The sequence below is a fragment of the Trachemys scripta genome, chromosome 6 (genome assembly GCF_013100865.1).
Source record: "Trachemys scripta elegans isolate TJP31775 chromosome 6, CAS_Tse_1.0, whole genome shotgun sequence".
Lineage (NCBI taxonomy): Eukaryota > Metazoa > Chordata > Testudines > Emydidae > Trachemys > Trachemys scripta.
Genome location: NC_048303.1, coordinates 44,515,279 through 44,540,266, shown reverse-complemented (window position 1 = coordinate 44,540,266; position 24,988 = coordinate 44,515,279). Strand labels below are relative to the sequence as shown.

The 24,988-nt window shown below is 38.6% G+C and overlaps 2 protein-coding genes across 6 annotated transcripts in view; one reads left to right on the top strand and one right to left on the bottom strand.

The window, feature by feature from the left end:
* The first annotated feature begins 29 nt into the window (after positions 1–29).
* On the top strand, positions 30–6,933 carry NSA2 (NSA2 ribosome biogenesis factor). Its single transcript, XM_034774691.1, has 6 exons — positions 30–171; positions 2,112–2,299; positions 3,155–3,305; positions 3,952–4,131; positions 5,275–5,467; positions 6,617–6,933. Exons 1-6 carry the CDS (start codon positions 169–171, stop codon positions 6,682–6,684), a joined length of 783 nt encoding a protein of 260 aa, XP_034630582.1. The 5' UTR covers positions 30–168; the 3' UTR covers positions 6,685–6,933.
* Positions 6,934–10,830: 3,897 nt separating this feature from the next.
* Positions 10,831–24,988, bottom strand: part of FAM169A (family with sequence similarity 169 member A) — an 88,859-nt gene continuing 74,701 nt past the window's right edge. For 4 of the 5 annotated variants that reach the window (XM_034774182.1, XM_034774181.1, XM_034774183.1 and 1 more), the window contains 7 exons: positions 24,531–24,659; positions 24,220–24,332; positions 21,488–21,542; positions 20,978–21,116; positions 17,649–17,817; positions 16,783–16,989; positions 10,831–15,295 (listed from right to left, as the gene is read on the bottom strand). In XM_034774182.1, the coding sequence (XP_034630073.1) occupies positions 14,741–15,295; positions 16,783–16,989; positions 17,649–17,817; positions 20,978–21,116; positions 21,488–21,542; positions 24,220–24,332; positions 24,531–24,659 (1,367 nt within the window). In that variant the 3' untranslated portion in view covers positions 10,831–14,740. The remainder of the gene's footprint in view (positions 15,296–16,782; positions 16,990–17,648; positions 17,818–20,977; positions 21,117–21,487; positions 21,543–24,219; positions 24,333–24,530; positions 24,660–24,988) is intronic. The other variant, XM_034774179.1, reaches the window with a different exon arrangement.

Genomic DNA, 24,988 nt, shown 5'->3' with positions numbered 1-24,988 from the left:
TACAAGCGGAACGAAAGTGCCGGTACCGGAAGTGGTTCTTCCCGGAGGCATTTCCCGGCCGCGCCAGTCTTTTCCTTCTCTTCGTGCGGTGGCCGGACGGGATCGCCGGCGGCTGAGACCCGAGCGCGAGCTGCTACCGCCGCACCCGGCCCCACGAGCTAGGCCGCCATGGTGAGAGGAGCAGGGGGCGCTGGGAGGGGTGAAGAGCGTCTCCGCCGAGAGAAGGGGGAGCGGGACTTGGGCCATGCGCAGCCGGCGCCCCCTTGTCCCCAGCGGCCGCAGAGCCGGCCTGTCCCGGGAACAGCGGGGCCCTGCGCCCACTTCTTAGCGTCCCGTCCCGGGGGCCTCTTCCTCGGAGACAGGCCGGCTGGCTCACAGCCCCCATCCCAGGCCCTCCGGGGCGGGGAGCGGGTGGCTCACGGCTGGCGCCCGTGGCAGTGCGGCATAGACCGGGGCTCCGGAGGGTTTAAAATACGCGTCTCTGTGACCAAACCAGCACCGCCGGGCCACGGTGAATGAGCTGCTGCTGGGCCTGGGCTTCCCGGTGCTTCCCTTTCCCCCACCCCCAGGGACTCCTCATTTCTGACCTGCCCGAGCGGACACGTGCGCCCTCCTCTTCCCCCCCAGTTCAAAAACCAGTGCCCTGGGGGGAGGGGAGAGCTCAGTGGTTTGAGCATTGGCCTGCTAAACCCAGGGTTGTGAGTTCAATCCTTGAGGGGGCCACCTAGGGATCTGGGGTAAAATCAGTACTTGGTCCTGCTAGTGAAGGCAGGGGGCTGGATTCCATGACCTTTCAGGGTCCCTTCCAGTTCTATAAGATAGGTAGAGCTCCATTTTTTTTTTATTTATTTATTTATTTATTTTAGTGGTCTCAATCTCCAGCACCTGCTGCGGCATTTCAGCTGGTGCCTCCCTATGCATATAGACAAAGCATTAGCCTGATAGCTTGGTACTGTGCTATGCCCCTTACCCTCAGTGTCTGTTAAGGACCAGTGAAGGGGAGCTCAGCCAGACACGCACTGATCACACTCCTGCAAACGAAACCCAATAAACTAATCCAGCTGTTGCTCCTCCAAGCCTAGGATGGAAGAAGAGAATATTTTGTACCTGTTTTGTAACAAGTCAGAGATGATCTGATGGTGGTGACTCATTTAACTCTGTAGATATTTAAACACTGGACACTTAAGAGGACTATCTTGTAAATCTTAACTGTAACTTCAGTGCTTATCATTGTCACACAAGCCACCCCTGCATTCCTGTGTGGTTAAATTAGAGCACTAGGAAAGGGCTGTTGAGTGGAGCAGGAATACAATATAATAGGTCTTCATTAATATGGGCAGGCTCCCAGGACCCTGTATACATGGGATACAGGACTTCTCTTTTGAGTTATCCTGAAGTTGGTAGCATGAACCATGGGAGCAGATACTTATTATTAATTGCAAACAGGATATGAGGGTTGGCATATCTATGTCCTCAATTATACATATGGCCTGTATTACCATAATATGAATGCCTCACAACCTTAAATGTGTTTATCCTCACAATGCCCATATGAGGTAGGGAAAGATTATTATACCCACTTTTCATAATAGGAGAGAGAAAGACTGATCACCCAGCAAGTGTGTGGTCAAGTAAACCTGGGAATATCTGCTTTCTCTCTCTGGGAGAGCAGTCCTGCAGGGAAACTCTGGGAACAACCAAGCTTCAGACTGAGGATTAGCTCTGTTTTTGTTTGAGTTAACACTAAGCTGACCTCAGGAATGAGGTATGTGTGGATTCTAGACCCTGTGTGTGCCTTCTGCCCTGAACAGTGTAGGAACCCCACCTGTTTAGTATCACAAATCTGAAAGAGAGAGACTAAAGTAATTTTTGCTTGTACAGTGACTGTTGTAACAGCATGGTACTGTTATCAGTCCATTATTAATTGACCATGTCATGTGTGATGCATCCAATAGTTTTGGAACCAGCTATCTCCAAGAAGTATTCCATCATGGTGAATGTCAGATCTCTGGTACACACTATGCAGATAAGAGGAAATTGAGTCTATTGTGCAAAAAGCTTCTTGCCACAGTTTGCTAACTTCTAAACAAAGTATCTCCTTTCATGTACAGCCACAGAACGATTACATAGAATTACACCGCAAGCGATATGGCTATCGCTTGGATTACCATGAGAAGAAGAGGAAGAAGGAGGGCCGTGAGGCTCATGAACGGTCAAAGAAGGCCAAGAAATTGATTGGGTTGAAAGCCAAACTCTACCATAAGCAGCGCCATGCTGAGAAGATACAAATGAAAAAGACGTAGGTATCCATTTTTACCTTGACATGGTTGAGCTCTCATGGTAGTTTAAGACTGTGACTAGACATTGATATAGTTATGAATTATTAAACTACTCTCTATAGAGGCCTGTTTGAATTGCACACTAAAACTTGAAAAATGCATATGACTTGCAGGAACAAACTGTTTTGTGACATAATTAAAATATTTCTCCTTGCTCTCCCCTATCAAAAGTGTTCCTACCATTAGATGCTAGCAGTGGATCTAGCACTAAAAGCACTACCAGTGGACCTAGCATCTAGCATTAGAAGCACTACCACTGATGAATGTTAAACATTAGAACTGCTTCTAGATCTTACACTGATGTACCCGTCGAGGGGTGGGGTTTAATGCAACAATACAAGGTAATGCATTTAAGGGCTTTCCATGATTTTCGTATTCATTCAGATATTTCTCCGTTGCCCTTCTTGTAAACAGTTAACAGAAAAAGCACAGCGGTTTATACCATATTATTTGGATCTTAAGATAAATTACCATACTAATCTTCAACACTGTCAAGTTAAAATCAAACTTCTGTTTGAAACTTTTACTCTATATTGTTGCAGATAATACCCACAATTTATTATAACTGAATTAATTAGAAGAAAAATATTTTGATTTATTTAGCTTGTCCACTTGACAGCATTTTGCACATAGATAATTTTGGTCATAAATGCTGAAGTTAGAAATAACTTGTATCTTTAAAGAGAACCTCTGAGCATACATAAGGCTTAAGATGACAGGCCAATGTGATAGTAGCTCATGTTGTCAAGCTTCTATGTTAGATTTTTTTTGTACACCCTGAGGATGTTTTTCTGAATACTTCTTTTCCCTTTTAGCATTAAGATGCACGAAAAGAGAAACACCAAGCAAAAGAATGATGAGAGAACCCCAGAAGGAGCTGTGCCAGCATACCTGCTGGATAGAGAGGGCCAGTCCCGGGCTAAAGTTCTCTCCAACATGATCAAACAGAAACGAAAAGAAAAAGCTGTAAGTAACAATAGAAACATTCAGACAATTGCTATTACTAGGGTTTGTTTAATGACCAGTCACAGTATTCATGCTGACTTCACTTGCAATATGGTGGTAGAGTTTGAATAGTTCTGCAGGTTTGATTGGCATCATGTTAAGCACTTTTTTTTTTTTTGGCAGTAATTATAAACTCAGTATATTGGTACCTGCAAAAACTCTTAATGGCAGAGCTATTGCGTCAGAAAAATAGCTAACAAGCATATACAATAACTTTCATGACATTTTAGCAACAGTGTTAAATCACCATTGACTTCAATAGAATGTTCTTCTTTCTCATAATCAGAAATGTTTCTTGCATTTAAAAAATATTGCCAGAAAAAGAACAGCAACTAAAAATATATAGTCTAATAGATATAAAGAATTCAGATGTTTGAGACAATAGCGTATTCCCTATGCTAATTGTCCCAGTTTGTCAGAATGATGGTCAGTGGCTCTTTTTATAAATGTCTTTATAATAATAATAATATTTTTTGAGTTGTTACACTGTAAGTCATATAAAAAGGAGGAACTATAATTTCTCTTTAGTAAAACTGTGTTTTATTCTTTGATATCTGTTCCCTTCCTTCACCAACACTTTAATAATGCTACCGGCCCTTCTTTGTAGGGGAAATGGGAAGTTCCTGTGCCAAAAGTCCGTGCACAAGGAGAAACAGAAGTTTTAAAGGTGATCCGTACGGGAAAGAGAAAGAAGAAGGCCTGGAAGAGGATGGTTACCAAAGTCTGCTTTGTTGGGGATGGCTTTACTCGAAAACCTCCTAAATATGAACGATTTATTCGACCAATGGTAAGTTACCTGTATACAAATATGATTTAGAGTATATTTATAACACTGAGTCAATACATAGTATTTGTCAACAGTGACTCTCCCCAGTGAGGAAATATACTTTGGTGATAATTAAGTTAAGATTTCATTTTTAGTAAAAGTCATGGACAGATTGCTGGCACTAAACAAGAAGTCATGGAAGCCTAAGCCCCCAGTGCTGAAGACAGCCCAAGCCCCCGCACCTGAGCTTGAAGCCCTGAAGTTGTGGAGGTCACAGATTCTGTGACTGTCTCATAACCTTAGTGATAATCCAGAGCTAAGGTTGAAACTGTTGTAAACCAGCCACATTTCTAATAGTTTCCTTGTAGAAGCCTAAATCATAGAAATACAGGGCTGGAAGGGACCTTGAGGTGTTCTAGGTTAGACCCCTGCGCTGAGGCAGGACCAAGTAAACCTAGATCATCCCTGACAGGTGTTTGACTAACCCACTGCAATCTGATGTATGAGGCGACCCCTGAGTTCTTTCAGGGAGGCAGTGGCTCAGTGGATAGGGCACTGGTTTGACACGCAGACCACTTGGATTCTATTGCCAGCTCTATCACTAGCCTGCTGGGTGACCTCGGGCAAGTCATTTCATCCCTCAGTTTCCCCATCTGTAAATACGTTATTTACCTCCTCTGGAAAGTGCTTTGTGATCTGGATGGGAAAGAGCTGTGTATGACCCTGATATTTATAATTTCATAATAGGTGGGACAGGGGAGGAATGGCTGCAGTTTTAGGTTTTACAAGAGACGCTTAAAAATTAAGAGCTTGAGTCTAAAAATAATAAGGTGAAATACTTTACTATTAGCTCCTGATTTCATCAACATGCAGAAACCATCTGCAATAACAAGTATTCTTCTTCCCATACTAATTTTAAAGTGATGCACACTGAAAATGTACAAATCTGAATAGTCTAGAAAATCTTATCTAATCTGATTATTTATCAGGGTTGAACAAATCTGACATTTTACAACAGACAGGTGACTTTTTTTAAAAAAATACCAAAATCACTTCAATCATTTCTCACCGTAATTCCTAAAATACAAGAAATTATGGAAATAAGTGTCGTTTGTTCAACTTTTTTTAAGTAATGGCTGTAATAATTTTATGTTCATGTAACAGGGCTTACGTTTCAAGAAGGCTCATGTAACACATCCTGAACTTAAAGCTACTTTTTGTCTACCAATACTTGGTGTAAAGAAGAATCCCTCTTCCCCTTTGTACACAACGTTGGGTGTAATTACCAAAGGTACCGTTATTGAGGTGAATGTGAGTGAGCTTGGCCTTGTGACACAAGGGGGCAAAGTTATCTGGGGTAAGTATCTAACAAAAAGTTATCAGCTGTATTCCATAACTAGTCTAGAATTTTAACAAAGAATAAAGAAAGATTTGAATCTGATTTATGTTATAAGCATGTTAGTCTTTAAACTTTCAGTTCACCTTGTAAATGTCAAATTATGTAAGGGTCCAAAATCAGCAATACAATACCCAAAATATTTGAAAATCACTTCCTTACCTGGGTCTAAGTTCAAGAATCTTGTTTGCTCTTCTGTGTTTGACATTAACCAGTAGCCCAGATCCTGCAGAGACTTAAGCAAATGCGTAACTTTATGCAGTGTGAGTAGTTCCTTTTGTTTCAGACATATGCATAAGTATTTGCAGGATCAGGACTACTGTTTCTAGCAGTTGTGAAGTTACAGTGAACAAATTCCTGAACTCAAGACTTGGCAGGTTAGAGGCAACTTTTTTTTTCCAGTGAGATTAAATATGGTTGTTAGGGATCTAAAGTTCTTCATTATACACTCTGAGCGCTGGAGGGAGCTTTCATAAATAAGCTGGAAAATGTTGTTGCTAAATTGATCTAATTTTTCTTTAAGAATAATTATATTAATATCAAAATGCAGTTCTAATATTGCAGTTAGTGTTTTGGAATGGGAGTCCATTAGACTATACAAGGTGGGATTGGTGGACTTTTAAAGGTTTATAAACTTACATTTATTCTCAAAACATAAGAACTAGGGGTCACTAAATGAAATTGTTTTATACCTGCTGCCTGTTAAACACAAGGAAGTATTTCTTCACACAGCGCATGGTCAACCTGTGGAACTCTTTGCCAGAGCATGTTGTGAAGGCCAAGACACTATAACAGGGTTCAACAAAGAACTACCGGTAGATAAATTCATGGAGGATAGGTCCATCAATGGCTATGAGCTGGGATGGGCAGCAGTGGTGTCCCTAGCCTAGAAGCTGGGAAGGCAACAGGGGATGTATCACTGGATGATTACCTGTTCTGTTCATTACCTCTGAAGCATCTGGTATTGGCCACTGTCAGAGGACAGGATACTGGGCTAGATGGATCTTTGGTCTGACCTAGTATGGCCATTCAGGATTAAGTTTTTAATTTTCTGTAGTACCAGAAGCTGTTGGAAAATGCTTTATTCCAATTTTTTTCTCTTTTCTTTAGGGAAGTATGCACAGGTAACCAACAATCCAGAAAATGATGGTTGTATTAATGCAGTCCTGCTTGTTTAATTGGGGTCTTAGTAAATATTGCACATGAACTCTTGCAAAATCAAGGCAAGTAAATCAAGAAGCTTGCAAGCAATTTAAGACCTTCAGCTTCCCACAAATCAAGCGTCAAACTTGAACCCACGAGAGGAAGGCCAAAGAACTTAAACAATCAAGTTCCTGAAAACTTTACAAATATTAAAGCCCAATAGTATACAAACTATTTGTTCCATTGAACATTACCAGAATAAAGTCAATCAGCTTTCTAATTTTGGTTTGTTTTTGTTGCTGACAGTTTTATTTTTTTCTGAACTTTTTACTGAAACTGAGTGATGGTTGCTCTCCTTCTGCAATTTGTGATGCAGGAATCACTTTAGAATTGCTAAATCTAGAAGAAGAATCAACTGAGGTTCTTGACAGTTGGTAACAATAGGGCACAGTCATGCATACAAACTGCCTATCAGAGCATAGATTAAGCTGAGGTCCAAAAGATGGATGGAAAACTGAGGAAACCCCAAGTTGTTGCTGTTGCAGAGAGGGCCAAGCAGTTGCAGTAAAGAGTGCTGATTGTCAGAAACTGCACAGCACACAGGGCATGTTCTGCCTTCTAGCTGACTGAAGCATACTTGCTGGTGGGAAAACCCCATAAAGAGTGAAGATGTGTACCCCAAACTTCATAGGTTCACATGTGAACTAATGGAGAGGACCTGGAGGAAGCAGTGAAGCTGGGAGAAGGGAAGGAGAGGGGTCTAGCTGCATAGTAATGTCTGAGCACAAGTAATAGAAGCAACATTTTAGTGCCACTAAGTATTCTGCTGAGGTTAGAACTGCAGTTAGACGGGGGAAGCCTCTGACTTGTAGGCATTAGCTATCTGAAAGGCTGTGTGCTTTGAACACGTTTTTTTTCAATCACTCAGACTTTTGATGCAAGGATTGCCAGAGGTGTGTCAATCTTTATCCTATGCATTTGAACCTACTGTCTTCATTATCATTCCTCCCTCCCCCAAATCTCAGCTGCATCAGAGGAGGAAGTAGGGCCTGAGAGCATGGATCTGTGCTTCCAGGCAAGGAGGTAGAGAATACTGAGGAGTCTGCAGTCATAGATTTCTTTGTTGCCTTGTTTCCTGATGGCAGTATCTACTAGGCGTATATACCATCTATTGAATCACCTCAGAAGTGAAGGAAAATACTAGACGATACCTACATTAAATCAATGACTAGTACTTTTTTTTTTTTTTAAAGTGTTATGTAAATTCTTTAGTGAATGTAAATTCAGGGGTTATTCTTAAATTTAAATTAGTTTAAATGCCATTTGGTTATACTCTAAATATTTATTCAGAAAGCAATTAAGCTTTCAAAATAAGAATTTTTCCTTCTGCTGTAATATTGGTCAGAGAGCATGAACATACTAACAAGATGTAGGAAACCACATATCTAGACTATTAGTTGAAAGTTATGCAATGAGTTTTTAAAAATACCTTTCCTTACCTTTTTTGTACATATTGAAAAAATTCTGTTTCCAATTATTTCAACAAGTGACAAAGACGTGAGTTATTCAGAGTAAGTGACTTGATTTTAAGAGGTACATTATAGACTAAAATTATCACAGTGGGACATACAAAAACATCCAATCAAGCTTCATTTGTTAGAGGACACTGCTAATGCAATGTCCAAGCTATTGTGAAGCTAAATTAGATCTTTAACTTTATTTTGGAAAAGATACTCATTTCAAAGGTGCTTGTTGATGCAGTTACTATTGGTTACAAGTAGTACACTAGACCAATGGTCTCCCAAACTTTTCAGGGTGCTCCCTCCCCACCCCTTGTGGGGGCTGGCCCTGGCCTCAGCTGCACCCCATAGGGGGATGTGCCCCACAGTTTGGGGACCTTTGGACTAGACAAATACTGATTCCTAGCTCCTCTCATACTTGAGGTATGATCTAGTCGAAGCTTTGTTCCCCCTCCCAAAAATATATCTTTAATGGTTCCCTCTATTACAATCTCCCAGATTATACAGATTTTTGCATATTAAATTTGATTGGAACTAACAGTCTGATATGCTAAAAGCTGCAAGTAATTGCATGTTCATCTTCCATCAGCTGTTTAGGAATACAAGTTTTTGGGTTGGATGACCCACTATATCAGAAGTTAGAAAAAAAAAAACAGGTTATTTAAAGCAGTCCATGAAACAACCACCCCCTCCAATAAATATCCAATCCAAGATGTTAAAGGTCAGTCAGCTCAGAAGCTAACTTGTCATTAGCTACTCCATCTATACTTGCTTCAAATCCTCAGCAATTATACACATCAACTATCTTACTCTGATGATTTAAGAAGCTAGAGGTAGTCCTAAACAAGGAAATAATTTGCAATTACAAGTTATTTTGTACATGTAGACTATATCACTACCAGTGCCTTATGCTGCATGATCATTTTTAGCTCCATAATGGTAGAGTTGTAAAGGTAGAGTTTTTGTAATAGAAGGCAACATACAAAATAGACTAAATTAAGGCCCCAAATCTGCAAACATACTTCAGTCTGTAATCCCACTTTTAAACAGGCTTTGTATTAAACACATTGTTGCAAGCTCATGCCATATTTTATTTCTTAAAGCTCCATTCCCCTTGTGTCAGGTGATTACATAAGAATCAGCTTTCATTTTAAAAAAAGTTCCAGCCCTCATACCTGTAGAAAAAAGGACCCAGAGCCCCAAAGGTATTTAGGCTCCCAACTTCCATTGATGTCAAGACCCTGGAAGCTCTGGGCCAAGATGCCTAAAACACTCTTGACTGTGTTTTTTCTGGACCTGACTCATTTATCTGAATGCTTGGACTTGGTGGTACTAGATATATCAAAAGGTATTCTACATAGTCAAATGGGACTGCTGACATGCATAAAGTGAAGGATATGCACAATGCAAGTGGCTGCAGAACTGGGACTTAAGTCCATAAAAAACTGCCATTAATGGATTAAGCTAAATGCATTTTTTGTACCAATTTAACTACAGAAGCTTCTGTCTAAAACCAGTCAGTGCATGAACACTTAACTGCATTTTTTTTTTAAAGCCAGAATTTTTGAGTGTTTTAGGAAAGTCTTGTCAGAGCAGTGTATTTCCCAAGACTATGCCTTCTAATTGGTTAACTAGTTTTCAGACAAACATTCATACAATGAACAAACAAAGAAGTTACATGACTGATTTGAATTTAATAAGGATCACAAGCAAATATAGTGTGTACTGATATTTGCTTGGGATGGGGCATTTTTGTGGTGATAGGCTCTGGCCCCAATCCCTCCCACATCTTGTGTCTGAAATGCCAGTTGAATTTGTTAAATCTTCACATACAGTAAGTGATAGACAATTAGAGGGACGTTTTCATCTAATTGTGGTCTCTGCTTATGAAAACACAGTCTCAAAGATATGTTTTAACTTAATTCGTATTCATGCTGTAAACACAATCCACTGTTAGCTGCATAACACAGTTGTTGCCAATAAGGACTTACTCCTGAAATTGTGTCTTCATGGCACTTTGTGGAGCTACATTGGCCACACTGGGGGGTTCACATAGGTCCACTTTCATGGATGTAGTTGCAGGATCAGGACCTACATGTGCGACTTCTCCCTTCTCTCAACTTACGTTTTTGTTCCTCTAGTCTGTGGAGAATCATGTTGCAATTTGTATTTTGTTACTATTTTAAACTTAAGGTTAAAGAACCTTTAACTCTGGAAGACCTGTTTAAGATATGTATGAAATATACTGCACTGACTAGATAAATTATTAGTTGTCCCTTATACCTCCAGTGGTTTAGTTTGAAGTTAATAATTTATAAGAAAATTAAATGCAGACATATGAAGTTATAAAATGGGGAGCGAGGGGGGGAATCAGTTTTGTCTTGCAGTTCATATTTTCAGACTGCAATCCTAGGGTTTATTGAAAAGTATTTTTCATTAGGTGAAAAATTCAGATTCATAAAGTTAAGTTATTTTAATATGTATTTTATTCTATACTCTGGTTAGCGAGCTTTCAAAGTTCCATGGTAGTATTTAAATTATGGATTAAAGCTAACAGTTAAATACTGACATTTGGAGAACTATAAATTGTACCTTAGTGAGCTAGAGTGATTGAAAATGTTTGCTGTTTAGCAGAGGGAACTCAAATACTGAAACCAAGGAAAAGTCACAAAATATAAGTTTAATTACTACTTTGAAACATCTCAAAAAGCCATCAAGACAATACCAAAGGAAAAACTAAAAATACTATAACAAGACTTAACACAGTAATCCAGAATAGCAGTACATCTTCCATAAGAGATTTATAAACATAGTACCACATGTTTAGAAAACACCTAACACCACATTTATGAAAATAAATTTAAAATGTATCTCCTTGGAAATAAAGTTTGAGAATGGTGTATCATTTATCAGAATGGAGCACATAAGCTGACACTTGGACTACTTATTGCTTGCGTATGTATAACTTAGGTAGTGGTGTTGATGTCATTGTAAATGAGATCTAATTACTGAACTGCAGGGAATATTGTGATAGTGGAGGTGGGGAAACAGCAAAGAATAAGCGACATAGCATTTATCAAGCTAAAAGTAAAATTCCAGTTCTGAAAAAAGATATGAATGCAAGTTTAATGTGATGGGTTCTGGGAAACAGGATGAGAACAGTAAACAATATTTCTGCATGAAATGAACATAGCCTTTACAAAGAAAAGAATATGAATTTGTGGGAAGCAGAGCAAATCTTCATGAAAATTAGTGAGCAATACAAATAAGACATGAACGAATGTCAGGTTCAAATACAAAACCATTTATCATCTAAGGGTGATAAAGTTAGTGTTCTTAAGTTCTGTTCCTAGACTAAATAAGGCTCAAGAATAATACTGCTTCCTTTAGTTGTCCATATATTGTTCCACATCATGTTTTAGTAACATTTGGTACAAACTGTATAAAAATCAAACACTGTTCTGATTTTGGATTGCTGGTGTGGTAAGATCTTAAAAAGTTCTAACAGTTCAATGGTAATCTGAAACAAGAAAGACCGTGTTTTACTACTGTTAAGCCTAAAAAAGGCTAAAAAAGGTAATTTTATTTCCCAAAGTTAAACTCTTCATTGACATGCTTAGTTGTAAATGGAGGTGTTCTCTTTGCAATAGTATAGCAGAAGGTATTTGAGATTATGCTATGTTGCAATTGGACTTTCAGCACTGTAATGAACATTAATTCTTTTGTGCAAATAGCTTGATTTCACCAGCTCATTATTAATTGTTAAGATAGCTGATACCAAATATGACATTTAGCACAAATGACTGGTGTAATCCTTCTCTAGTAGTAGAATATCCCTGTTAGCAGCAGAGTGGCTGTAACAATTCTTAATTATGGACTTGTTCTCCATATTCAGTTCTTCCTAATAATCAGGGTCCTGATTCTAATCTCAGTTTTGCTAGTTTTACACAAGTGTAACTCCTTTGGACATCAATGAGTAACTCAGTTTACACCAGTTTAAGTGAAATCAGATTCAACCCCTAAGACTGCTCTTGCTGCCACTGAAGTCAAGTGGAGTTTTACTGTTGAAATAATAATTGGTGCTAACTGTGCAACTGCAAATTTAAATGTTCAATGAACAGGAAATATCTGAAACAGGATATGTTCGCATAAGTTAGTTCTGGGTTATCCATATGGGGGGGAGGGGGGAGGAGGGAGAACCACACAAGTGAACAGACCTTAAATGCAGCAAGCCAGGGTGCATGGTCTGAAAAATGCTGTTGTTTAACAATTGAAAATGAAGTGAGTTTTAATTAAAAGATATTTTTATAAGTATCTACTGAAGTACATGAGTATTACTCTTTCCCAAAGCTTAACTCTTTTCAACTAACAGCCTAACATTCATATCATCCACTTTTTAAAATTTACTGTACACAAAAAACATCTTTTTAGGTCAACTCCCTGCCCCCTAACAAGTTCAATTCTTGCAACAATAAAATGTAGTGTTTTCCAGCTGTCTGTTTTTACAACAATCTTAGCGCTAAAAGAGAAGCCACAGCATACGTAACAGAAGGTTCTTCTTGTGTGCTTTATAGAAAATGTTTAATTGGTTTTAGAAAGGCTGAAGGTTCACTTGAATATTTATAAACAATCAAGAAAAGTTCTGCTTATACCTCTCATCCACAATGTTCATATACAACAAATGTACATTGACAGGAAAAGTTGCGACATTTTAAGAAATCCAAATATAGCTCAATGATTCTATGCACCCCAGTTCCAGAGCATATGCAATACAAGCCTCTAAAAAAACCTGCACCCTCATTTTAAAGTGAGTGAAAACAGTTTAAAAGAACAAGGGTGTTTCACCAGCTAAATAAGATAAGAAAATATCTAAAAAGTTAAACTGTACATCCATAAAATCAAAGCAGATTCTTATATTTGTTTCATAGAGGATAAAAATTAAAAGATCATTGATGTTATTCAAGTGAACCTTTTATTTATAAACCCTAAAGAGAAATAAGTAGGTACCTTCAATTTTGAGACATGTAGGTGCCAACTTTTGCTCATCTATCTTATAAAATATGTAAGAGTACAAATAGTCACATGTCTTCCTTTCTGTGCATGCACCACTGTTCTTACTTATTCCTGAATTTTTACCCATTATTGCAGGAGCTTCATTATTGGACAGAAATAAACGGCGATTAAAAAATATATAACTGATGTCTGACATTGCAATTTGAGTCAAATGTGTTAGAGATATCACTGAAGATAGCGTAAAAGGGACTATTCAGAAACACGGATGAATGGTCTGGGTTTTTTCCTGCCTACTCTCTGTCTGTCTTAATGCTGCAAGCTTGGGTGTTACTATCCAAGTAACCAAACTGGAAAGCTGTTATCCCAGGAATTACAGCAGAGTCAGGGCTACTTCACTTTTTCATCTAACTGCAACAATCTCCTGGTAGTTGCACAAAGACAAGAATTTGGCATACACAGATGTTTGCTGCAACTCCGATTAATGTTTACTTTACACTAATGAAATATCATAGTATACCTGGAATTTCTGGGCTCACAGGAGTCTTGCACCTGATAGACATCACATCTAACGGCTGCTGAGTGTACCAGCTAAGTATTTGGAAGATACCAGGTAGCATTCCCTATTAACCCTTTAGCTGGAAATGGGCTGATTTTAAGTTATTTTCTGTACTGTGACACAAAGGTAAATGATCAAGAACCAAATCAGCACAGGCACATGGGGTGGCAGTCCAAACAGTTCTGTAAATGTATGGGCAGCTCAACACAAGTAAAAGTAGATGCTGTAAAATGTATGCTTAACATTGAATTTTTAAACGATAAATGTATAACTTACCATATAAGCATCATTAATGCTCCACTAAAAAGCTTCATTATTGTATTGTACAAAAATGCTAGACATTGTTTTGACAGTGCTTCAGATCATGGGCTCAGCTGTTTCTCTTTCAAATGAATAGTAAATGGGATTTGGAAGTAGGGGTGGTTCACCTAAAACAATACTAGAGAAAAAATAGATAGCACTGTTCATGTTATTTTGGACCATTAAGTTGTAAGAGTAAGTTCTTGTGTGTACTCCCTTCATCTTGAGATCAATATTTATGCCATATAGTCTTTTACTCTATTCTCTGGTAGTCTATGTGGGTTTTTCCCCCTCAGTCCTGTTTTTTTTCCTTAAGCGGAAAACACAATTTTATAAACATCTGGTGTGAAATTCTGGCCTCATTGAAGTCAATGGGTTTAGGATTTCACAGATGGTATTTTCTTCTAACAATTCTAATCTTAAATGTAAATTTTGTTGCTTTGCTAGCACAACTGTTCCATTTATTCAGCATTTATCCTTTATAAAGGGGGAGACTGGCCATTTACTTCCATATCCTGATGAAGCTCATTGTATAGTGGTTAAAAATTCAAGAAAAATTGAGGAAAGGTGGTGAATCCCAAAGGGAAGTCCAACCCAAACTTCTGAATACATGTGTATCCTGTGTCCCATGCGATTTAAGAATACCCTATTTTAAACGAAATAATAACTTACAAATAGCTGGATTAACAAGCGACTTCATTGTTAAGCTGGCTTTCCTTTCTTCTTGGGTGGTCCTTTGTATCCTTTGGCCTTTCTTCGTAAATTCCTCCGATCTACTATTGGTACCTCAATTTCTGTTTCTTCTGAGCTGCTGTCAGCAGCTCTCTCTGCTGCTGTCTGCGTGTATTGATCCATCTGTTCAGAAGACTCCTCAGACTGCTCTTCTGATTGGTTCTTTTGTCCGTCTGAATGTTGCTGGAATGACACATCCTCAAGTTCAACCACTATCAAAGAACTCTGACCAAGGACAACAGGGGTTTCTTGTGAGTCATGCCCTGCTTCCTCACTTTGCTCTTCCAAGGAAGATGATGCGTTTGGTGACACATTTTCAGAAACTGATTCTTCTAGTGCTTCAGTTACCACAGAGTTTGAAAGGCCATTATCGGATGGTTCTTCTTTTGGCACTGAAGCTACAGTATCTGCACTTTCATCAGATGATTTCTTCCTTTGGGCTGCTTGCGGCTCCTCTTCAATGCCCTCTTTTTCCATAGATACACTTTCCTCCATTGGTATTTCTGAATCAGTAGTGTTCATAACCTGAGGAAAAAAATAAGAATCAAAACAATCAAAGGGACAATTCACATGTTCTTGAGATGGTACAGACTCTGGGTTTTCCCCTGCAAGGTGCTGAACACCCTCAGCTCGCAGTGGGAGTTGAAGCACTCAGCAATTTACAGCATTGGGTGCACCATTAACAATCTTCTCCTTCCCCTCACACTAGCCATCTTCCTGGCTTAGGGCCTTGACATTATCTGATTTTTTCTAAAGCTTTGAAATACAAAAATTAAGAGGATCACTCAGGCACAATGGGGCACACTTAGAAATTAGTGCAGAGTAAGCATATGTACTTGTTCCAATAGTTAGCATTCTGCGTGGTGCCTATAACTGTCTGTGAATTTAGACTGTACATTCCTTGGGATGTGGATCTCCCTCTCTATTGTATCAAACGTAAATTACTTGTCTTCGCTGTCAAGGCCCTTCAAGACCTAGCCACACTCTACTGATCATCTCTCATGCAGTATCAAAAGGTTAGCTCCCACCTCCGATTGGCCTATGATGCCAGCCATCATCGCCCACTATTCAATTTTCAAACAAGCATCTTCGTGCTTTCTCCCATGCTGCTCCCCACTCTTGGGAGCAGCTACTCGTGCACATCCACAAAACTACATTATCCTCCTTAAAACTCTTTCTTGCCTACAAAAAACTTGACAACAGTTCAGTTGCTACAGTCCTGAGACCACTGCATCATGGTGATCAATATTGTCTCATTTCCTTGTACTCCCATCTGTCTGCATCATCTCTTGTCTTAGATAGATTGTAAAGCTCTTTGGGGCAGGGACCTTCTGTGTTTGTACAGCACCTAGCACAGGGGTTCTCAAACTGGGGGTCAGGACCCCTCAGGGGGTCGCGAGCTGTCAGTCTCTACCCCAAACCCCGCTTTGCCTCCAGCATTTATAATGGTATTAAATATATAAATAAGTGTTTTTAATTTATAAGGGGGGGGTCACACTCAGAGGCTTGCTATGTGAAATGGGTCACCAGTCAAAAAGTTTGAGAGCCACTGACCTAGCACAATGAGGTCCTGGCATGGTACTGGGGCTCTTAGGTGCTACGGTATTACAAATAAACAAGTTTCTTATACTTTATCAGCAAATAATTGGTGCAATATATTTTATTTTGCCCTACTCATTGTATCACATCTAAGCATTGAGAGAAATTACTAGCCACAACAGAGGGATGGCTTTTTGAATGTGGTTATCTTCTACTAAAATACTAGATATGTATTTGAGTATTGCTAAGAGAGATTGGACCAGAGCATCATTTTCCTTAATTTTAATTAACACAGATTCCTTGCTACTGCATATTACTAAAACAGCAGTCTTATTTTATTTATGGATTTTGCCATACGTTCTGACAACTGCTTTTGCAAGTAATTCATGGCCTATACCTATTAAATAAATAAATGTAATATATGCATTGCAGAAAAAAAGACCTAAAATATCATTTTGTTGCACTTCCCTCACCTTATCTGATGCAGTGTCTTCAGAAGATTTCGCTGAAGAGTCAAGGATTAACGGAACAAACAGAGTTAAAGATTCTTCTTCTGGATTGTCAGACTGTAATTTTGATTCACCATCTAGTATTTCACTAGCTGTTTCCTCTTCAGTCATGAGTGATGTTTTGATAGTCGCTTCTGTTAGCTCACCATTGAGTGGCTCTGATTCAGTTTCCTAAAGTGACATTCGTAAGTCAAGCTAGGGCACAACCATTGTTCAAAACATCAGCATAAAAAACTCAGAGGCAGAACTTTTGCATAAAGACTTGATCAGCAGGGTGTGAGATTCTACCAAGACACCAATGTTACTTCTAGCTTTAACTTCATAACTTCTGTTACAGAGTAAAACTGTTATGCAAACAGTCATTATATATTTATTTACAGGCGTCTCTGATATACAACAAGCCATTGGTTCCTTGAGGATCATCTAATTTTCTTTAGAGATACTAGACCAGATTCTGGCCTCTGCTCCAGCTACTTCATCATCGCCCACTATTCAATTTTCGTGCTGCCAGAGTTAACAAACTAGCTGGGGATTCACCTTACAGAAGCTCTTGTGGACTCTAATGTTCACATTAAGTATGGAGGAAGTTTCCCTAACCATAATTCTGTACCAGCTTCATCTTCAAAATGGATTTAAGATGTAGTCCTACATAAAATGCATTGCAATAATTTCATATAGAGTTGGCAAAGGCACACATCATGGTAGCAAAGACCACATTTGACACAAAAGGTTGCAATCTCCTGCTCAGATGTGGATGGAAAGCTTCCTCAAGCCTACCACCACCACCTGGGCCTTATTTACACTGAACCTCAACCAGTCTTAGCTATTACCTCTTTCTCATCTTGTTTCTCAGGTGGTGATGTACAGAACTCTTGTGTTTCCAATACTAACTGGTCCTCATTTTCAACTACTGTTTCCTCTTCATTTTCAACTACATTTTCTTCAGTTTCTTCTACTAACTCTTCTGAGCTTTCAGATGTATGTGCTACAGGTTCCAACCTGTAACAGAAAATCAAAACATTCTTAATTTTTTTAGGTTAACATGTTATACCAATAGAATAAAAACCAGCAGGATCTTATTAAGAGGGATAAGGCAAAGATGCCACATTTATTGTAAATATACTGATAAAGCAAAAGATAAAAGTAAACAACGTTGTTTGACTACTTATTTCTTATACATACACACATACATATATATACATATATATATATATATATAGAGAGAGAGAGAGAGAGAGAGAGATTCATTCACACAATCATTCATTCAAGTTCTGTATAGGTGTTATAGTTACCAGCCTAGAAGTTGCTCATGCCAAGTTACTGGCCAGGTATCTTGGTCATGAGGATGGAGCCGAGTCTGTGTCAGGTGCACCTGATGCTCCTGGAGGCTGGCAGCAGAACCAGAGACTCAAAGTCATCAGTCTTTAGAGTCCATTCTTATAGGAATTAGTTCCTATGTTAGTTTATGGGAGCTGTTTCACCCTGCTGTTGCTGACTCAATCAGCAGATGGCACATTCCTGTCCAAAGTGGCACATTCCTGGTGGCTCCACACTGTCCAAAGTTTGTGTTTCTCATCCTTCCAGGTGATGGGGTGGGTCCCAGTTTACCCTCCAGGGGTTTCTAGTCATCCACTTGACACATTCTTCGGCCGATGGATACTCCTTTTCTAGGCTGGCACCTCCCTAACCATCCATGTATATCAAGCATTCATCAGCATACATTCCATCCCTTAACCATATTTTAATTTACTGGTCTCCACCACTTTCAGAGTGTGTGCTAATTCATTTGAGACTCCCGGCCCTTTAATCACAAAGGGTGGGGGTCTGTCCTAGGAGCCATTGAATGAAGTGAAAGTCACTTAACAGCTTATAGTGTTTGTTTACATTGTATTAATTACTTCAAGAACAAAGTCAGTTAACTTGTTTGTAAGTTTTACATAGTAGTAAAATATCTTTCACAGGATAGATATAATCAATGGTTTCTACAGACAGTAGCTTACAAGTTTTAACAGAAGACCCAAGAGATTTTTGTACTTGGTGAAACTGTTGGATTTTAAAGTGTGGGGGCCAAAGTCACTTGGGGGAATCACTGTTAGTACCTTCTTTAATATCCCTACAAACAATCTCAGTGACACCGTTAAATAATAAGAACTTTTTCCCACAGTAAGTTAATTAGTATAATACACATTCATCATATCAGAGTGTGGAACCCAGCTAAATAAATAAAATTATATATTGAAAATGGCCAACTCCTAACTAGATAGCTATTCAACTAGACTGTTGCTGCACCAGTATATAAAGAGGCCTCTATTTTCCTTCCATTGAATTCAAAGCTAGAAATCAGAACACCTTCATGAGGGCTGCAAGCTTCTGAAGTTCTAAAACGTTAATTCCAGTAAAAAGAATTTGGACCCTGTGAAAAAGACCCAGCTTCTCCCAACCCAGGTATACCACTATCAGACTTATGTGACTTAATTGTTTGAGTAGCCTTGTAAAGCTAAAATGATCATTAACTTCATATGGCTTACAAAACGCCTAACTGGATTAGAATTCAAGATAGCAGACAGAACACAGATTGGCTGGAAAAGTAAAGCTTTAATGTAGCCAACAGGTAATGAGGTCTCAGAAATGTTCACTTTTTATTTTTGGGATGATGGAATTTTTCATCTTTAAGTGCACTTAGGTTTTATATATGAAGAAATGATATTGTGCACAATTGACTTGTATACAATTGTTTCACAAGCGTTCTGTAACTACACACACCAGTTTCTCAAGATGGATTATGGCACTGGTGTCAACATTTTTACTACAAACCCTAATCCTGATTTTCAAGAATAGTCATCAGCTTCCCAAGTATCCAACTAGCCAATTATCTGTGGCTACAAGTCTCGAAGCACTGATTGCCAATCTGTGGGACAGGTGGTTAGAAATCACTGAATAAATTTTATATATTCCAAACACTGTCCATTTTACAGCAGCATATTGTCTAGAAGTGCATAATAGCATATCACCTCTGGTTCCATTTAGCTATTCACAAGGAAAGTAAAAAGCAGACCCTGGATAATGCAGGACATGTGAAGCCATTTAGGGCTTGTCTACACTGGCACTTTACAGCGCCGTAAAGTCCCAGCATTGGCAGCCATGCTCCCAGCCCTGGCAGCTATTCCCCTCATGGAGGAGTTTTTTTTAAGAGCACTGGGAGAGCTCTCTCCCAGCGCTATGCCGCGACTACACAAGCCATGTTAAAGCGCTGCCGCAACTATTTTGTTTCACCAGACTGCCGCTTGCTACACTAAGTCTTTTGAACATGATCAGGTTTCGGTAAGGAAACCTATCCCTCCCCAACAAGTCATGAAAACAGATGTCAGATGGACATGCTGCAGGAATGCAGATTTTTACACAAACTACATTCCAATTACTATAATGAAGTGACTTGAGAAGTGAGGTTTTTTACCCACGAAAGCTTATGCCCAAATAAATCTGTTAGTCTTTAAAGTGCCACTGGACTCCTTGTAGTTTTAACAGAATACAACTAATTTCCTTTCAATCAGTCTATACCTTTTATCAATCCAAACATGTTTCAGAGCCTAACCAGTAAAATTCTCTTCATTTTAGTTAGGGAGTTTTAGTATTTTTGTGTTTGCTTTTTTAATTAACACTAATATTCTCCATGGGAGCCTGTACAATCAATGTTTCAGGGTTTCAGTGGCCATTCAAGAGTTTTTGTACCATACAAGATAGAAGTCAGACTACAAAAAGCTCTATATGTTCCCATTTAACAAATACCACACACACACACCCCGAGAACATTCTCACAATGATGTATATTTAAACTTTGATTCTTCAAGATTTCAGTACCATAAAAAGTGCTGAATGTGCAACTAGTCACCACAGTGTTGTTAATGTCGTTCCCAAAATCTCCTGAGTTTATATGGAAACACGAACCATTGCTTTGGTGTGATCTCTTCAAAGTCGGCAGCTTGCTTTTCCCCCCCTAGAGTTTTGTTTTTAAAGTAATCAGCAAATCAGACTAAAGCAGGGGTAGGGAGGGTATATCAATTTTGCTTTCTAATGGGATAGGAAATAGCATGTACCACATGAGTAGGTACACCACAGCTCTGACACCACTGAAACTGCAATATGAAAAGTGACACAATACCTGCTTCCTGATAGCCAAAGAAGGTTTTCATCCTCTCCTGAAGGAGTTTCAGTTTCAGATTCCTGGCTCCTCTTTCCTATCCTTGGACGTTTTAAATGACTGCTTCGTGTTCGAGTGGAAACTGGCGTAACATCAAGCTCTTAAAGATACAAAAAATGAATGTAAATGAAAAAATACACATACCTAATGGATCTGCAGATTGTAAGAGAATAACTAGTACTTTTCATAGAAGTAGGCATATGCAGGGCCTAAGTGAAAAAGCATTTCATTATGGGATTTTTTTAAAACAGACCAAAATAAATTTACAATACTAGCATTCATCCAAGGATCTTAAAGTACTTTACAAACATCATTTAGGCCTCAAAACACTTCTAAAAGAGGCATTTGAATTTTATCCATTTTGCAGATGACTAAATCAAGGCACGGAGAAGTTAAAAGAAATGGTGAAAATGAGCCATTACCCTACTAAAATTTAAGAACCATAATATTGATGTTCAACATTATTTTTACCTTCAGAAGTGCTTGCTTGGGCATCTAAGATGTCTTTGCCTTTTTGAGAATCAACCTAAAGCAGAAAAACATACTGTACTTTAAAAGTCTGAACCACTGGAGATTCTATTCTCCTGATTGAAATGCCTTCATCTCCTAACCCCAGTTACATTCTGGAATATTAATTCAAAGTCACTCTTTGGGAGACTGACTACATTCAGATGAAGGAGTAAGTAGAAAAACGGTATCTTCTCAATAAAGAGATCGGCTCACTGGGTGAATTTAGAATCAGATCTACTCTCTTAGTGACTAATACACATTCTTACTATCCCAAAACATCTAGTTTGGGATTATTAAAAGAAAAATCAACCAAATTAATAAATCTTTATTACTAGTGATGATGTGGCAAGCTGGGTAAAACAGAGCTTCAGCCTTAGATTCTAGGTGTAGGCTGCAGAGCCAGCGGGTAGATGAGTCGTCTTTTTATTCATGACCAAACTAGATCTGCAGTCACTGAGAGACAAGCATCCAACCCCACAAATCTATTTTTACAATAATTTCTCAGAGTATAAGCTTCTTGTTTTAAAAAACAGATCTATGATTAATTGCCCTAGATTAGCTACTTTAGGTAAACTAGGCCATGTCCATCTGCTCTGCTGCAATTCCAACCCAACACCAAAGACCTCTGCTGCAAGACCCAATGGGTTGCAATGAGTTCTGTAATACATTGATATTTGAGATAACGTTAATTAAATTTAAATAGAGGGGTTTGTTTAATTATATATTCGTGTTACAATCACTTCAGTATTCCTTGTGTTTTTATAGACAAAAATAACGTAATACACAGGTATATGTGGGAATCGTTTTCCACATTAATATTTTACACTACTTTTAAGTCTTCAGAATTTTGTACTGATAATGCAGTCATCAGGGAGAAAGCCAGTTCTAGTATTTTAGAAGGGATTCTGGGATTTGGGATTCTGGCCTCCAGAAAGTATTTTAGGCTTTTGACATTGGATGCATTTCTTTTTTCCCCTCCAACTTTTGGACAGGGGCACAGGTGACTTGACTTTTTTGATAGGACTTGAATTTCTAATTCACCACCACAGCTAGCCTTAATAGCAATTAAATGGCCCACTGCTCCTTCCCCCATAATACGTGACTGCAGCCAACAACCTTATATAAGTGCATTAATCAGTTGTTTCTGCTAAAATGATTACCAGTAGAGATGACATTTAAATAATCATAATCAAGTTTCAGAGTTAGAAACTTACTGTTATGAATGACAGCTCTCAGAGTTATTGTTTCATGCTTGTTTACAAACTCAAGAAGAAAACATTACATCTGTTTGCATTCAGTTTATCTTTGGGAGGTAACCTTCTCAACCATGCTAGACACTTACATTTTACTTTGAATACAAAGTTTAGATTTCAGTAGCTAGATTTTGTGTCTAAGGCACCAGTCTTGCATAATTAAAGTTTACTCCCAAGTGCATTCTGACTGGCTTGTACAATGCAAATTAATACCTCATTAACATTCACCAGTATTCACTGTATGCAAGCATCTTTATCTTGCAGAATTTTCCATCTCTTAACAACTGCATAATAGTCAACAAACAAAAATATTCAATTGCATATCCATATGCGGGTGAAATTTAGCTGAGGTTTCAAATATGCACAAAGAAACTCGCATTCCTTCTGCGGGGGAACTGAATAAACCTGAATGCAGGCTGTACACTTTACATCATGTTCATCTACAATGCGATTATGCCCTTTCATGGACACGATCTTCTTAGACTGATGCATTTGATGCTTCCATCTGATGCCAGAGAAATGCAGCCTTTGCACTATTTGTGTCTACAGTGCTTCAAAGTGTCATAGTCTGGATATTCACACATCCCAAGACTGCAGGGTGCGGGAGGAAAGCAATTGAAATACCCTCCTCCCCCAAACCTATAACAATCTACCAGTGCAAGTTACTAGACACTACTAAGGCTATCTCATACCCTATCCTATATCATACAAAGAGAGCACTGGTTGAAAAAAATGATAGTACAAGATGCATCCTAGTATTCTATTAACACTAGGTGAATTTGTAATGTCTAAGCAACAAGCCGGTGCTGCTTCGCTGGAAAAAAGGTAACATTAACCCAAGTGTAACAAAAGCATGTGTCTTTCATAGCTCCTGACACCCATGTCAATTTAGTTCAACTACAACAAAATTTCACAATAAGTATGTTTCTGGCCTTCTCATTGAAGCCACAACTATGTCTTCAAGGGTAATCTGATAAAAAGTTATGGGTTTTGATGGACTGGTTGGTTCAAAAGAAAGGCTATAGTCCAGGCTCAGAGAACACGGAAGAGATACTGGAAGTTCAAGCTGGATTCCTGAAAGGACTTACTGAGGGAGAAGAGCACAGGAAAATGGGGGATAAAGCAGGAGTACTGAACAAGGAGGGCACACACTGTAAAATCCATGAATTTAATAAAAATCAATTTCCTAAGAATCATCTATATTTTTCCCAAAAGTTTATCCAGTATCTCTAATTAGAAGTTTGCTCTCTAATTAGAAGTTTAAAAATGGATTATTAAAAAATATATAACTTCCTATATGGAGACCCATCTCTTTCTCTTCAGTAAAAGATTTTACAGAACAAGTAATTAAGGAAACCAGAGGACTATGAAGATATAAATTATACAATTCTGTAAAATCTCTTGGTTTTTATGTATACAGAAAACTGTGTGTGTACCTACCCTTAGCTGCGTTTCAATCTCTGTACTTTGTTCGCTTCCCGTTTCAGATTCCATGGCAGATGGCAGAAAACACTCCTCAGTCTGGGAACTGTTGTTTTCTTTTTGAGAGGCTCCTGCTCTTAGAAAAATTCAACATAAAAAAAGTGCAGATACAATTTAAATAATGAAGTTAGCTGGTGTCTTTCCAATGACTTCTGTGGGGATTGTTCACAATGGGGACTGTCTACAAAAATTATTGTAGACACTGTACAATGTAACTTTACTTTTCAAGTTTCAATAGTTTCCTGGCCCTGTTTCTAAAGAATCATTACCTGTAGTTTTGAGTGTTTCTCTCTGCAATACACTGGTAATAGCTGTTCTTTGGAACCAGTGTCCTGCTCCTTCAACTTCCCATAGAAGATCATGATCCCCTGGGTACTTTTCAAAATATTGCTTACAAGCTGAAGAGACATAAATAAAACAAAACCACACCACACAGTATGCACATCTGTAACTCAGCTTAAGAAATTATTCAAACACTATCCTATTGAGTCAATTATAATCTGACCTTCTACTTTATCATACTTATAATACATCACAAACAAAAAGGAACTGAGCCACCAAGATATGCACATGTCTAACCTGAGTAACTATGTGATAACATTTCTGTAATCCTCATCCATCTAGAACTCAGTCCCGTCCTTTTATTTATCACCTTCCATCATTGTACTATGTCTTAAATTTAGATTGTAAGATTAAGGGGGCAGGGACTGCAGGTTTTTTTCCTTGT